At 44.9% G+C, this 16,599-nt stretch overlaps 1 protein-coding gene across 5 annotated transcripts in view; it reads left to right on the plus strand.

The window, feature by feature from the left end:
• Positions 1 to 16,599, plus strand: part of cadm1a (cell adhesion molecule 1a) — a 426,941-nt gene that overhangs the window by 362,030 nt on the left and 48,312 nt on the right. For all 5 annotated transcript variants that reach the window (XM_036937590.1, XM_036937591.1, XM_036937592.1 and 2 more), the window contains 3 exons: positions 1,994 to 2,152; positions 8,820 to 8,916; positions 11,717 to 11,889. In XM_036937590.1, the coding sequence (XP_036793485.1) occupies positions 1,994 to 2,152; positions 8,820 to 8,916; positions 11,717 to 11,889 (429 nt within the window). The remainder of the gene's footprint in view (positions 1 to 1,993; positions 2,153 to 8,819; positions 8,917 to 11,716; positions 11,890 to 16,599) is intronic.

The raw sequence follows: 16,599 nt of genomic DNA on the forward strand, positions 1-16,599 counted from the left end.
ATTCTCTATCCCTCTCTCTCTCCCTCGTCAACCTCCCCGTCTCTCAATCCAATTTAAATCTATTTCAGTTATTGACAAGACCAAAATACACTCATGCTTCCAAATATTGTTACAAAATGGGACAATGGGGAAAGGTACACATCCCTGCCCACTCTCCCTCCCTCTCCGCTCTTTGTGCAGTTGTGGGGCGCAGTTAGCCTGTTGTGTGAATAGTGTGTTGTCTGTATTGTGTAGCACCACAGTTACTCATCAGAACAAGGTATGTGTGTAGGCCTGCTTCACACCTCGCTGTGTACTGTTGGCAGGGGTTACTTTGGGTCAAAATCCCTAAATACAACACAAATAAACTGTCCCATCCAACACAGCAGCCATTGAGTGACTCACAAAAGCCCTCAACAGCAAGACATTTCCAGCTGATTCTCCTTCCATTGACCATTCTCAAGGACGTCTCCCTCTCTCCACTACTTTTACTGTACAAGGTCACTTTCACAGAGCCGCTCCATTCAGAGACCCACAATGGACGCCTCTCCCTTACGCTAAGTTATTACTAGTCTTCCCACGTAGCCTTGAGTACAACAGTATCCCTTTGTTACTATTTCGTTACAAATTAAACATATTCCACTCCCAATTTAATGTGGTTGGTTACATAATACAAGCTTTTCATAGGGGGAAAAATACGTTTTGTTTTCAGGTACGTTCAGAGATGTGTACTTCCACAAAAAGTACCAAATACCATGTGGTGTCCTTATGAAGAGAAAACGTATATAGCTAGGCCAGTTACATTAATGGTCTAAAGATTAAGAAGATTGCGTTATAGTAGGTCCTTACAGTCTTGTATGGCATTTTTCTGCCCTATAGGAAAATATGTCACAGGTACAGTTGAAGTCGGAAGTTTACATACACCTTAGCCAAATACAACTTTGGAAGTATGCTTGGGGTCATTGTCCATTTGGAAGACCCATTTGTGACCAAGCTTTAACTTCCTGACTGATGTCTTGAGATGTTGCTTCAATATATCCACATCTTTTGTGAAGTACACCAGTCCCCCCTGCAACAAATCAACCCCACAACATGATGCTGCCACCCCCGTGCTTCACGGTTGGGATGGCCTCCCGCCTTTTTCCTCCAAACATAACGATGGTCATTATGTCCAAACAGTTCTATTTTTGTTTCATCAGACCAGAGAACATTTCTCCAAAAAGTACGATCTTTGTCCCCATGTGGAGTTGCAAACCGTAGTCTGGCTTTTCTATGGCGGTTTTGGAGCAGTGGCTTCTTCCTTGCTGAGCGGCCTTTCAGGTTATGTCCATATAGGACTCGTTTTACTGTGGATATAGATACTTTTGTACCTGTTTCCTCCAGCATCTTCACAAGGATCCTTTGCTGTTATTCTGGGATTGATTTGCACTTTTCGCACCGAAGTACGTTCATCTCTAGGAGACAGAACGCGTCTCCTTCCTGAGCGATATGACGTCTGCGTGGTCCCATGGTGTTTATACTTGTGTACTATTGTTTGTACAGATGAATGTGGTACCTTCAGGCATTTGGAAATTGCTCCCAAGGATGAACCAGACTTGTGGAGGTCTACAATTTTTTTTCTGGTGTCTTGGCTGATTTCTTTTGATTTTCCCATGATGTCAAGCAAAGAGGCACTGAGTTTGAAGGTCGGCCTTGTAATACATCCACAGGTACACCTCCAATTGACTCAAATGATGTCAATTAGCCTATCAGAAGCTTCTAAAGCCAGGTGCCGTATATCGTCATACGATTAAACAATATAAAGAAACTCTGCACACTGCAATCTATGCTCGCATGTGGTTTATTGGTGACAACGTTTCAACCACTCAGGTCTTCATTAGGTGCCAGAAAATACTGTGGTCTGTGTTAAACGACCCACTACTTAATTCCAAAAACAACAAAATGATGATAGAAAATGGCTGTAAATAACACACAGTGGACCTTTAAATGTGTCTGTCTTCATTTTCCCTCCCAGGTAAGTCGAAGGTAGAGGAGATGTACGACACCATGTTCACCGTGACCAGCCAGCTGACGTTCACCGTCACCAAAGAGGATGACGGTGTGCCCGTGGTGTGCATTGTGGATCACCCAGCCGTCAAAGACGTCCAGGCCCAGACGTACCTTGTGGTTCATTGTGAGTATGGGCCGACACTCAAACCCTGTCTATTTTTACAGAAATATTCCTTGCACATATGATACGGAAACGTATGGAGAGCATGGGTGAGATACATGTTTTCTACTGATTGAGGGAAATCGTTTTAGATTTTGTTGTTCCACATATGTTGACTGAACTTTGTCTATCCATCATTTTTTGCACCCAACACAAGTTTGCCCCTTTTTCTCAGAGGCCTTTGTCCAACGACGACAGACAAAGGCCTTCAAACTGCATTTCAGGAACTAAAATCAACCAACTTAATGTTTGGCCTATGTTTAATATGCAGTAGTGGCATTATGATACAATGGGTAAGGCCCTGAAGTGCTTGACTTGGCCTTTGGGCTGAAGACCTAGGCTTCAGATACCATTATCTACATAAAAGGGTAACGGTATTTTCTCTTGCCTTTCCTTCCAAAACTTGACATACAAAATAAACAAGGATGCTCCGAGATCTGACTCTTCCTTGGAAGAGACGGGCTCATGTGCCTCGCCGTGACATTTGGCCGCTCTCCCATTACAGTAGCAGACTGGTTCTCTAGGCTGCCCCTCTCAACTGCTTCTGCAGAGCTTTGTTGGGCTGCCCCTGCTGTCACGTTCGCACAAGTACTTTTTTCACATTGCGCTGGATAGATATGGAAGGGGAAGAGAGGATACGGTTCAATGTTTCACATTGAACTACCAATATGGTGGCAATTGGATTTGAAATTTTAGCAAATACAAAAATAATTGTGTGATAATGAACTATCGTTCCAAATTCCTAAAATTCTCCTCCAAGGTGAGCCAGCCAGCAGCCCAAATTCTACCCGTTCTCATTCCACAGTCCGCCTTGCACGCTCTCATCAGAAACATCGCCTCGCCATGCTGTTGGGGCAGGCAAAAGCAATCAATGTTGAAGTCATTGAGTGCACAGGCTGGCCTAATAGACTTCTTTCTGCCATAGAAAATAGAAAAAACATGGCCAGGGATATTAAATAAGTCCTGTAATAATATTGATGGCTTGCTGGGCAAGGTAAGCAGGGTTACCCTACTGCTCAGTTGCCCCCCCCCCCCCCTCTCCAAGGGGTCACTAGTTCAGCTTTCCATGGCAGATGGATGGCCGAGGCTTGAGTACTGCAGGGGGACGCAGATAATAAAGGAAATAATTATATTAGCATAATGATAATGGTCGTCTCCCTGGACGACACAGACGCTCTCATTTTCCCCAAGTGGTACAACTCCGAGACAGACACTGGTACTGTAGCCATCAAAACACTAAACCTCTAATTTCATGATGACATTTTGAAGATGACAAGGACAGGAGATATTACACTGCATTGATGGGGACAATTGAGGGATGTACTGTAGTGTATTTTATCAGTACCAACCCTCTGCATTGCATGTAATGGTTTCATTTTAATCCACACCACAAGATTCGAGCAAAGTAGTTTCAATAACTTTTGTGAGAGTGCAGTGTAGAAACGAACACATCCCAAGTCTGAAACAAAGTTCTCTCTCGTAAAACGGGTACATGCCTGTCCGACCAATGTTGCGCCACACCCATCACCCAGTCAGAGTGGCACAGCCTCTGCCAGGGCTGTAATTTGGACTCCTGGACGGCCTGCAGATTGCTGTGTGTTGACCGAAAAGGTTAGGCAGTGGAGCAGCATGGTTGAGCTCCGCTGTTGAAATATTTAGTGATTTGCAAGTACAGCAAATTCCACTACGTGAGCCCTACTGCAACTGCTTCTGCAGAGCCTGGTTGGGCTGCCCCTACTGTCACGCTCGCACAAGTACTTATTCATATTGCGCTGGATAAATATGGAAAGGGAAGAGCGGATACGGTTCGATGTTACACGATTTCACATGGTCCCACCAATATGGCGGCAATTGGATTTTACATTTTAGTGACTACTACAAAATAATGTGATAATGAACTATCATTCCAAATTCTTGAAATTCTCCTCCAAGGTGAGCCAGCCAGCAGCCCAAATTCTACACGTTCTCATTTCACGGTCCGACTTGTGCGCTCTCACCAGACACTTCACCTTGCCTGGCTGTCGGGGCAGGCAAAAGCAATCAATGTTAAAATCATTGAGTGCACATAGAAAATAGAAAAAACATGGCCAGGGATATTAAATAAGCCCAGTAATAATATTGATGGCTTGCTGGGCAAGGTAAGCAGGGTTACCCAACTGCTCTGTTGCCCCCCCCCCCCCCCTCTCCAAGGGGTCACTAGTTCAGCTTTCCATGGCAGATGGATGTCCGAGGCTTGAGTGCTGCAGGGGGACGCAGATAATAAAGCAAATAATTATATTAGCATAATGATAATGGTCGTCTCCCTGGACGACACAGACGCTCTCATTTTCCCCAAGTGGTAATACCAGGAAGCCACCGGAGCGTGTGTGTGTCTAGCGAGTTTAAGATGGTACAACTCCGAGACAGATACTGGTACTGTAGCCATCAAAACACTAAACCTCTAGTTTCATGATGACATTTTGAAGATGACAAGGACAGGAGATATTACACTGCAGTGAGAGGACAATTGAGGGATGTACTGTAGTGTATTTTATCAGTACCAATCCTCTGCATTGCATGTAATGGTTTCATTTTAATCCACACACCACAAGAGAGCAACGTGGTTTCAAGAACCTTTGGGAGAGTGCAGTGTAGAAGCGTACAAGCCTAAACAAAGTTCTTTCTATTAAAAACAGTACATGCCTGTCCAACCAACATAGTGGCAGGTATCCTAGTGGTTAAGAATGTTGGGCCAGTAATCCGAAAGGGCTGTTGGTTCAAATCCCCTAGCCGACTAGATGAAAATCTGTTGATGTGCCCTTGAACAAGGTACTTAATCCTAATTGAGCCTGTAAGTCGCTCTGAATAAGAGCGTCTGCTAAATGAGTAAAATGTAAATGGTGCCAGACAGAGTGGCACAGCCTCTGCCAGGGCTGTAATTTGGACAGATGGATGGCTTGCAGATTGTTGTGTGTTGACCGGACAGTGGATCTCCACTGTTAACATATTTAGTGATCTGCAAGTACAGCAACTTCAACTACAGGAGCCCTGGGGACAACAACATCAGTCTTAGTGAAAGTACCCGAATACTCCTCGGGAAATGAACCCATCAACAGGTCAAACACTGAGCAGAATAGGCAAGTATCCACTACATGACCAAAAGTATGTTGACACCTGCTTGTCGAATATCTAATTCCAAAATAATGGCCATTAATATGGAGTTGGTCCCCCCTTTGCTGCATTGACAGCCTCCACTCTTCTGGGAAGGTTTTCAACTAGGTGTTGGAACATTGCTTTCATTCAGCCTTGAGCATTAGTAAGGTCAGGCACTGATGTTGGGCGATTAGGCCTGGCTCGCAGTCGGCGTTCCAATTCATCCCGAAGGTGGTTGAGGTCAGGCTCTGTGCAGGCCAGTCAGGTTCTTCCACAGCGACCTTAACAAACCATTTCTGTATGGACCTCGCTTTGTGCAAATTAAATCAAATTATTGCAAATTTATTGATAATGAAATACAGAAATATCTTATTTACACATAATACCAGTCAAAAGTTTGGACACAAATCAAACTTTATTTGTCACATGCGTCAAATACAACAGTGAAATGCTTACTTACAAGCCCTTAACCAACAATGCAGTTTTAAGAAGAAGAAAAAGAGAAATTTAACAAATAATTTAGGCACAACAATAAAATAACAGTAGCGAGGCTATATACAGGGGGTTCCGGTAAAGAGTCAATGTGCGGGGGCACCAGTTAGTCGAGGTACATTAGAGTGTCTAGTTTGAGAAACAGACGCCTCACAAGACCTAAACTGGCAGCTTCATTAAATAGTACCCGCAAAACACCAGTCTCAACGTCAACAGTGAAGATTCCGGGATGCTGGCCTTCTAGGCAGTTGCAACGAAAAAGCTATATCTCAGACTGGCCAATAAAAAGAAAACATTAAAATAGGCAAAAGAACACTGGACAGAGGCCAGCATCCCAGAGTCGCCTCTTCATTTATTTTTAATTAATGTAATTTTTTTATCCGTTATTTTATAGGGGTAAGTTGACTGAGAACACATTCTCATTTACAGCAATGACCTGGGTAATAGTTACCGGAGAGAGGAGGGGGATGAATGAGCAATTGTAAACTGGGGATTATTAGGTGACCGTGATGGTTTGAGGGCCAGATTGGGAATTTAGCCAGGAATTTAGCCAGGACTCTTACGATAAGTGCCATGGGATCTTTAATGACCTCAGAGAGTCAGGACTCCCGTTTAACGTCCCATCCGAAAGACGGCACCCTACACAGGTCATTGTTGACGTTGAGACTGGTGTTTTGGATACATTTGCAAACTATGCTTAGTTTAGCCCTAATAACATGCCCCGAACTGCCTCTCTTATGGGGACAGTGCCTTGCAAAAGTATTCATCCCCCTTGGCGTTTTTCCTATTTTGTTGCATTACAACCTGATGATGATGATGAATGTGATGATAATGATGGTCGTATTAACACAACACCCAGCAGGAGTGCATTAGCCATACTGTGTGTGTTTTATTCTCGTGGTCCACGCCAGCCGTTGTTGCCAGGGCACTGTTAATGAAAGGGAGGTAATGGTGTGCTTTCTTTGACTTTCTCTCTCTTCCTTCTCTTTCTTTCTCTCTTCCTTCTCTCCCATCTTTTCCATTCACTCTGCCTCAAATTCAAATTGCCTCTCTTTTCTCTCTTTCTCTATCGCCCCGCCACCCACCGCTCTCGCTTGCCTCTTTCTATTCCCTTTCGTCTCTCTCTTTCTTCCCTTTCTCTCTTTCACTTCCACCTCTCTCTCTTTCTTCCCCCTCTCAGTGTCGCTCTCTGTCTCTCTCTCACTCGCTCTCTCCCTGTCTGTTTCTCTTTCTTTTCCTTCTCTCCCTTCCTCTTCTCTCCCTCTATCTCTCTGTTCTTTCTCCCCTTGCTCTCATTAGCTCTGTACATAATACAGAGGCTGCTCTTTCTTCTGAACACGGCAGGCGTGTTGGAGTTCTGCCAAAGGGAGCAAAGGGGGGCCTTATTAGTGTTAACTTACTGTAAGGCAACATTAAAAGGCAGCCCCGACTGATTTACCCACTTTTTTAACCCTGTTTCTGTCTTAAATGTTGTTGAGAGGACATTTATGGCTTTCTTACAGAAAGCGTCCAAAGCGTCTTTGAGGTCCAGACGTCTTGTTAGCAAGGCAGCTTTATTTTCTCTTTCATCTCGTTGCCTTCCCCGGATACTGCAAGGACGGCAGATAGTGTTGGAAGTTCATAAACATTACGGCAACTGTGGCTAAAGTCCCGAAGGGACTTATTTAATTTCAACCAATTTCACCCTGCAAAAGAACATCTCTAAATAAACCAATCGATATCGACTGGACGACTAACCAACAGTTCAAAATAAACAGTATAGGTTCGCTGTGGGACACTCCTTCACACACTACCGCAACCTGAAGGCCAGAATCTGTCAAATCGTCTAGGTTGCGTACAATAATGACAACCTCGCCTCAAACAGTCCCTTCACAATCCCTCCAACTCCCCCGTAGGCAACATGCAACAAGCCTGTTTCAATTTACAGCAAATGTTGTAAAAACAGCTATGGACGACACATCTGCATCAAAGCCATCCCTTTACCTGTTGTCTATCACCGGGTGGTGGGGAGTAGAACCTGGCCAAACCTGTCCATTCTGCAGTCTGCGTATGACGGCCAGTCATGTTAATGGACGAGCTAAAGGTTGTTACTGATAGACCAGAAAGGTCAATGGTGTAGCTGTAGCCTGCTGTCGGTCCCATGGACTGTTGACAAACTGCACACCGCAGAGGAGAGAGAAAAGGCTTGGAGCATCCGTTGGAAGTGGACAGTGTGCTGCTGTGAAGATAGGAGGATACAGTTGGAGAATGTGGCTGAGGGTGTTGTGTGTAGGCTACTTACCTGTAGACTACTGGAGGGAGAAATCATTGGATGGTGTCATTGTAATGGATAGAAAGGAGCCGATCCTCCGATTTTCCCATCCACCAGCCTCCACTGGTACTTAGTGAGGCCCAAACTCTGAAAGACCTTAGCATTGCATAGATCATTTTTATTTCACTTTATTTAACTATGAAAGTCAGTTAGGAACAAATTCTAATTTACAATGACGGCCTACACCGGCCAAACCCTAACCCGGACGACGCTGGGACAATTGTGTGCCGCCCTATGGGACTCCCAATCACAGCCGGTTGCGATACAGCTTGGATTCGAAACAGGATGTCTGTAGTGACACCTCTAGCACTGAGATACAGCGCCTTAGACCACTGCGCCACTCGGGAGCCCAAATAATAGCAACGTGTTGATAGATAAAAATATGGTTTCAAACAAAGATTTACCAAACTACAATACAAACGCTCAGTTTGTACCTGAAGCTTTAGAACTGTCTTTTTTTATACAATATTCATATATTTTGCTCCAAATATTTAAACATTTGTTTTGTGAACCTCCCAACCACACATCCTTACATTTCACATTGCGTAGCCTGCATCAACTTGGAATGGAGAAATATTAAGTAGACTAGAGCCTACCTACTTGATAAACTTGTAATGGCACTAATGACTTGCATATTACATTGACGCACTGTCTCTCCCTACCTCTCTCTCTCTTCCCCTTCCTCTCCTTCCACAGATAAACCAGAGGTGAAGATCGTAGTGGAGTTTCCTGACGGGCTGCCAAGGGAAGGACAGAACATGGAGCTGTCGTGCCAGGCCAAAGGCAAACCCCAGTAAGACGCACACACATTTTACACATCGACACCTTCACACACCTCCACGGGCTTACTGATGTACGTGTATGAATATTTATGGCTAGTACGGAGTAGGTTGAATGTACTTTTCATATGCCTCCAAAGGGGAAACTGCTCCCCCTCCCCTCTTGTTAGCTCATAACCTCTGTTATTAGCATACTACACATGCTCCAGGTGTAGCACAGTGTGGTTGTGGGCTTGTAAATGCGTTGAAGACGGACACATGCAGAGACTGAAACGCCCGCCCGTAGCTCAGGGAGCAAGCGGTGGCCGGTCGTAGTGGAAACGTGATGCCGGCTGCAGCGGTTCGCTGCGGAACACAAACGGTCATTACATGATGCTGTCAGACGTATGATCCCTGCGAAGACATTACATCATTACCCATCCTCTAGTCCCGAGGCACAATAATTGTGAAGGAGGAGACCTCTAACATTTCCACATTTCGACAGATACAGACTACACACACTATACACATGCACACCTCCCTCCCTTTCCCCCTTCAAGTTTTGCACTCAGCAGGGAGAGACAAGGCGACTCTCACCCGTATTCATTTAATAAAGATGAAAATACAATCAATACAGTGGGCCAGAGAATTGGAAGTCATTTTCATTAGAGCCCGTGAGAGTTCTCTGCACTCATTACTGCGGCCAGATAGTGGCGGGCTCTGGCCGTGTGTGTCCATTTGTATTCTAGCCGCCCATCCTCCCTCTCTCCATTCCCCCAAGGTCTCTATCTCTCTTGTGTCATCCCCACTTCCTCAGTAAACCACTTCTTCTAGGTCATTTCTCCTTACTCCGTATCGGGAGCGCAGCAGAAGCGGCCGACGCTGTGTGTGTATATTTAACCTCTGATTCCGGCTACCTAAGATTCTCGCCCTGACGAGGGAGTCTGATTTGCTTTCTCGAGCCGCCCGCCGCCTTCGCCATCAAATGTTTTTTTTTTCACCAAGCCACAAAGGCGGGAGATCAACTGTTATTGAGCTCAAACTGCTCTTTTGTTTCGTGGATTGGTGCTTTTTTTCCCCCTCCCTTTTCTCTCTCTCCCTCCCTCCCTCCCTCATTCTCCCCCCAAAAAGTTTTTTCAAAAGAAGGGAACAAGTTTAAACGGCAACACAAAAACAGAACAACAAGGGAGAGGCCTCGGCGCCCACTCAAGGGAAATAACGGTGCGCTAGCTAGCTAGCAAACCAGCCATTGAAGGTTGTGAGAGCAGAACAGAGCTAAGAGGTGCTTTGTTTTTTTTTCCCTCTGTGCCGTCTGGTTCTTCTCACATAACTCATCGTCAAAGAAATGGGATCCAGATCCAGCACTTCATGTAAGCTTCCTGCCAAGGTAGCTAGGGAACAAATATGGCTGGGTAATGTAGTTAACCACGTTGAGAGGCCAGGAAGATAAAAGGCTACCCAACTAATAGCTCACACAGTTCAACACACACACACAGCTATGAACACACACACACACACAAATATACTGAACAAAAATATAAATGCAACAATTTCAAGTTCGTATAAGGAAATCAGTTAATTTAAATAAAGTCATTAAGCCCTGATCTATGGATTTCACATGACTGGACAGGGGCACAGCAATGGGTGGACCTGGGAGGGCATAGGCCCACCCACTTGGGAGCCAGGCCCAACCAATCAGAATTTGTTTTTTCCCACAAAAGGGCTTTATTACAGACAGAAATACTTCTCAGTTTCATCAGCTGTCCAGTTGGCTGGTCTCAGACGATCCCTCAGGTGAAGAAGTCCTAGGCTGGCATGGTTACCCGTGGTCTGCGGTTGTGAGGCCGGTTGGACGAACTGCCATATTATCTAAAATGAAATTGGAGGTAGCTTATGGGAGAGACATTAACATTACATTATCTGGCAACAGCTCTGGTGGACATTCCTGCAGTCAGCATGTAAATTGCAAACTCACTTAAAACTTGAGACATCAATGGCATTGTGTTGTGTGACAAAACTGCACATTTTTGTGGCAGTTTATTGTCCCCAGCACAAGGTGCACCTGTGTAATGATCATGCTGTTTAACCAGCTTCTTGATATGCCACACTTGTCAGGTGGATGGATTAACACATTTGTGCACATAATTTGAGAGAAATAAGCTTTTTGTGCATATGGAACATTTCTGGGATCTTTTTTTTCAACCCAATCTAACATGGGACAAATACTTTACATGTTGCGTTTATATTTTTGTTCAGTATAGTTTGGCACGGTGAAAGAATCTCATTGGGTGTGTTTATGTTTATCCTAAAGGATACACCCTATCAGATGTGCCATAAAAAAAGGAAGTACTAAGGAACCAATTAAATAATCCCATTATTTCAACAACAAAAAAATTGACATAATATGTATTCAACATTCCAGGTCTTGGGGAAAACAATGCACGTGACTAGTGACACTTCTTTCTCCTCTTTTTCCCATGTAGCCAATAGACCAGTCCCAAAAGTCCAAATGCGTATTATTTAATCACTGAGTGATATTGCTGTCCTCTCTCTGTCTGTCTCTGTCTGTCTCTGTCTTTCTCTCTGTCCCTCTCTCTGTCTCGCTCTCTCTCTGTCTGTCTGTCTGTCTGTCTGTCTCTCTCTGTCTCTCTGTCTGTCCCTCTCTCTCTCTGTCTCGCTCTCTGTCTGTCTGTCTGTCTGTCTGTCTGTCTGTCTGTCTGTCTGTCTGTCTGTCTGTCTGTCTGTCTGTCTGTCTGTCTCTCTCTCTCTCTCTCTCTCTCTTTCTCTCTCTCTCTCTCTCTCTCTGTCTTTATCTCTCTCTGTCTCTCTCTCTAGTCCCCAGCAGATCAACTGGGTGAAGGTGGACGACGACCTTCCCTCACACGCTCTCATCACCGGCCCGGACCTGTACATCGAGAACCTCAACAAGACCTACAACGGCACCTACCGCTGCTTCGCTGCCAACTCAGTGGGCGAGTCGTATGACGACTACATCCTCTATGTCTATGGTACATACCTCTCGATTCAGTGCTCTCTCTGTCTTTATCTCTCTCCCTCTCTTATGACTACATACTCTACGTTTGTATGGTACCTACCTTCCAGCACCCTCTCTCTCTCTATTCATCTCTCTCTCTCTCTATCCCCCTCTCTCCTGACAGCATTATCTGAACACGGTTCAATACCATTGATTCCAATGACATTCCTCTCTTGCAGGACATTCCCATCTAATCTGGTCATTTTCCATCCGGCAAATTGACTCGGCAGATATCGCTTACCAAATCGTACTAAGCTTGCAGGATAAATTATTTGGCTGCTATTTTGAGGGCATTAATGGACTGAAAAAAGGTCTTGTTGACTGACATAGGAACAAATCGCTGAATGGATGTTATTTACAATGAAAGAGCAGGAGGTGGTGTTAATGACGAACACGGTAAAACAACAGGGCTTGTGAAAGATTATGCGTCGACCTTTTTATCGCACTTGTTAAACATGTATTGTATTGTATTGTTTAAGCTCAACAGTGGCCAACATTGAAAAATGCATGTGTGACATATTCAGGGCTTTTGTAGTAAACAAGTTTTTATTTCAAGTATTAACCACACTGATACTACACATTTTCACTATAATGCACTTTCCTGTCAGGGGAAATTACAATAGGAAATCCATTTAAGTTATTACCGTCCCAGTATGCTCAGTGGGAGCCTCAATATCCTCTAGGTTGGAATGGTCTGGAAATGTGTAATACACTTTTCTCCCCTTCCATCATCAAGCTCACGTACAGTAAGTCAAGAAGCCTCAGCATCCCGCCCCATCCCACCCTGTCTCCCCTTAGTTGACAGGCAGAACTGATATAACCCCGGCCCCCATCCCTCTAATACGTTTGTTTCCCCGACTATTGTGAAGCTAAGTGATGGAGAGCAACGGCAGGGCAGTTGACACTAACTTGGTTACCGGGAGAAAGAATGCATTCCCCGGTACCCATTTCTTCAAGCGGCCCGTCGGTAAAGGAAAATTGGTGGGGCCCTGCAGTCGAATGAGATTTAGCAACCAGTTTACAGAGGCGTCCCTAACCCAATAAAGAGGACCTCCTTCCTTTACTAGCTCTGGCTTTTATTGCGCCGTGCCCGGCGGCATGTCTCTCTAGTTCTTCTCTCAGCTCTCTACACTTCCTCCCCTTCCTCCTGCGATGCTTCCGGGGGTTTCCTCCTCCTGCCCCTGGCGTCAACATCGGCGCTGAAGATTGATTGCTACTATGGATGAGACACTCCCCTAAACTGGTCTGGAGTATGTGCTTTTCTGTGTTTATCTCAACCGCCAACACCTGACCTGAGTCAAGCTGGAAGTCATATTGTTGTGTGGCCGGTACAGAATTAATTCCCCCTGTAAGGAGACACACAGCCAGAGCTGAACCAATGTATCGGACCCTTTACAGTAACCTTTTTTTGTCTTCAACCTATCTACACGCTGGCTTGGAAAATGAAGAACATAATGAAAAATATTGTTGCAAATAAAGAGACACCGTTTCCTGTTAAGGGAAAGGGGGATTACTAGTCAGTTGCACAACTGAATGCATTCAACCGAAATGTGTCTTCCGCATTTAATCAGAGAGTTGCGAGGGGCTGCCTAAATCGATGTCCACGGCTCATAGGGAGCAGTTGTTGGGGGTTAACTGCCCTGCTCAAGTGCAGAATGGCATATTTCTCCACCTTGCCGGCACTGGGATTCAAACCAGCAACCTTTCGCCGCACACCCTAACCTAGTATAAGGAAACATATCTTTATTCCCGGCCAGGCAACAACACGTGTTTTACAGTTGTTTACTCTCTAGAGGCAGCCAAGCAAGGTAAAGCAGCATCAGATGTAACTCACGATCAGGAAGCCTAACTGGAGACAATCTAAAGCACAGCAGCTGTAGGGAAACAACATGTGCAGTCCTGCCACAGCCAGAACCAATGTCATCAGCCAGCCATTATAATGAAGCCATAAATTATCTCATCTTGACACCCTCCTCCAACCCCCATTCTTAAACAGGGTCTTGTGCTCTTTCATTAGATTCTGGGGGCCAATATTTCCTCCTGGTTAGGGGTCGGCTGGCGCTTCAATTTACAAGGCAGATAACCTGAGATCAATGGTAGACTATTAGATCATGTCAGAGGTGGCTATTGGCTACTGTGACACCCATAATCACGCCCATCTGCAGACACGCAAATGTATAGAAATATCAGCCTTCCATATGGAAGAGAGAGCTCCTCTTCATCTTTCTGGTTGAATAACTACCAATTGCATAATTAGTGCAGTGTACTACTTCCTACGATGCAAGATGGCATTGATTTAGTCCAGCAAAGGTGGCTAATTAGCAGAGGGATCCCAGTTTCAGTCTCTCCCTGCAACGAAAATGAACACAATTAAGTAAACATACAAAAGGATGCCATTCAAAACAGATGAGTTGTCTCGACGAGGGACTTTCCCCCTTATAACCTCCACACACCGTCTTTATTAACGCGTAATTGTCCACCCGTTGATTGCGTGAGACAAGCATTCACTGCAGGTGTGCCGTTGGCTTCCAATGACCGTTGTTAGCGTGGTGCCGTTGCCGGAGACTAGTTATTTTCCTCCCCTATTCTTTTCTCCTCCACTCCTCCTAGTTAGAAGAAGAGAGGCCCCATCACTCTTGTTTGTCATATCGTGCAGCTGGCAGATTTGGGAGAGGTTCTTTGCGCGGCGAATGCCGGGCACCATCCCATTGCTGTGCAGGCGACAGAAGGGCCTCGGTAAGAGTCGCCTGCTATCTGCCAGGGCGAATAGGGGGGGGGTCACTCCCCCATGCTGTTCATAAGCTTTTAAATTGGAGTCACTACCCCCATGGCGCTCTTTTGGGAGTGGGAGAGTGTTATTAGTTAGTTAGTGTTTTAGTTAGTGTTATTGTGCTGGAGTGTAACGTTATTCACCCATCTCCACACTTCATAACTCTCTGTAATGATATTCTCTATCAGGCAGTCCCAGTATTTTAATGCAGCCTCCGCTCCAAGCTCTCTGGGCATCTCCACACTTCTTCATAACACTCTGGAATGATTGAGTAAGAAAAGGAGTGATTTCTGTCTGAACGAAAGCTGTACCTGGGTTTTGTCCTTCACATACCGTGTGGCTCTTTCTTTTACCACACAAAGTCGATACACTTTTAATGAGCTCAGGAAGAGAATGTTTGGTAGACATTTAGGAGATTTGACCAGATTTCTTTCCACTCTTCCTGCTTCTCTCCAATATATAAAGCTGTGTGACTCCAGCAGGTGGCTGGTAGGGAAATCAACAGCCTAAAGCACACTATACTTTAAGTGCTCTATTAGCCAGATTGTTCTGTGTTTTCTTCATTGACTTTTACTCTGCCCCTTATTGAGTGAGATTCTTATACTACCCCCACATGTGCCAGTTTGCCACTCCCACATCAATCCCTTGGTTAAAGGGGTGGCAGGTAGCCTAGTAGTTAGAGCGTTGGGCCGGTAACCTAAAGGTTGCTAGATTGAATCCCCGAGCTGACAAGGTCAAAATCTGTCGTCCTGGCCAAGGCAGTTAACCCACTGTTCCGAGGCCGTCATTGTAAATAAGAATTTGTTCTTAACTGACTTGCCTCGTTAAATAAAGGATACATTTTAAAAATGTATTAATTGAGACGTTGCCTGCTTGCCTCTCTCCTCCCTACATCTGTGTGTCTCGGCTGTATCACCTCAGCTAATTTCCAGAGGTCTGTTTGTACTCAGCTGTCTAAGGGGATAAAACCAAGGGACAAAGGAAGTGAGAAACTCTCAATTTCTTGAGTTTCTTAGCATTTAGCGTGACTGTGGAGGGATATTCTCTGTCAGGCAGTCCCAGTATTTTAATGCAGCCTCCGCTCCAAGCTCTCTGGGCCCGGGATGCTGATTCATAATCTGCCCTGGTAAACAATCCACAGTGACTTAACAGGAAAACTCACACGCAGCTCCCCATATTTAGAACTCTGTAAGCTTCCACTGCATTTGATACAACATCCTTGGGAAAGCGGGTAGCATGGAGTGCTGCTTTTTTTAAGGGACACCTTGGTGAACATTCACTCTAGTCGAGCTTGTTTGGAGGGTTGGAAGCAGGGAAAGTATAGATCTTATTATCGCTGCCAAGTTTTTAATGAGCTATTGACACCGATGATCCCAAACATCTGCTGGGCCTCACAGTTTATTACGGGATAAAAACCAATTAAGTAGCGTCACTTCTCAGCTCAAGTTTGTCAGCTCCTGACACGTGTGAAACTCATCAGTGGCGCAAGCCCAGTTAGCCGGCTCCCGCCGCAAGATAGGCTTCCCTATTTGTCCGTTCAGCCATTATTTTTTCAAACCTCTGTTTACAGGAATGGAATATGTTCTTTGTTAGTAATTAAAAATGGATATTAGAGAGTGTGTTCGAATACAAATTCAGATCACCTCAAGGCCGGCTTGGTTTGCTTCTGAAACCGCTCCTGGCTGGATTCATGGGGACTTTGCACATCTCCCTAGCTTTCTCTCACATTGAATTACTCACTTCTTTACGCATGTATCTATTTTATAATGTGTTGGGTGAAGATGAATGTACTTTTTGGGGGGGGAATGTCCAAACGATTAACTGGTCATTAACAAAATATAGGCTGAACAACCATAAAGGACTCTGGGAGCCAAACATAATATATTACAATAAAATATATTACAACGGTTCCTC

The sequence above is a fragment of the Oncorhynchus mykiss genome, chromosome 12 (genome assembly GCF_013265735.2).
Source record: "Oncorhynchus mykiss isolate Arlee chromosome 12, USDA_OmykA_1.1, whole genome shotgun sequence".
NCBI classification, from domain to species: Eukaryota; Metazoa; Chordata; class Actinopteri; order Salmoniformes; family Salmonidae; genus Oncorhynchus; species Oncorhynchus mykiss.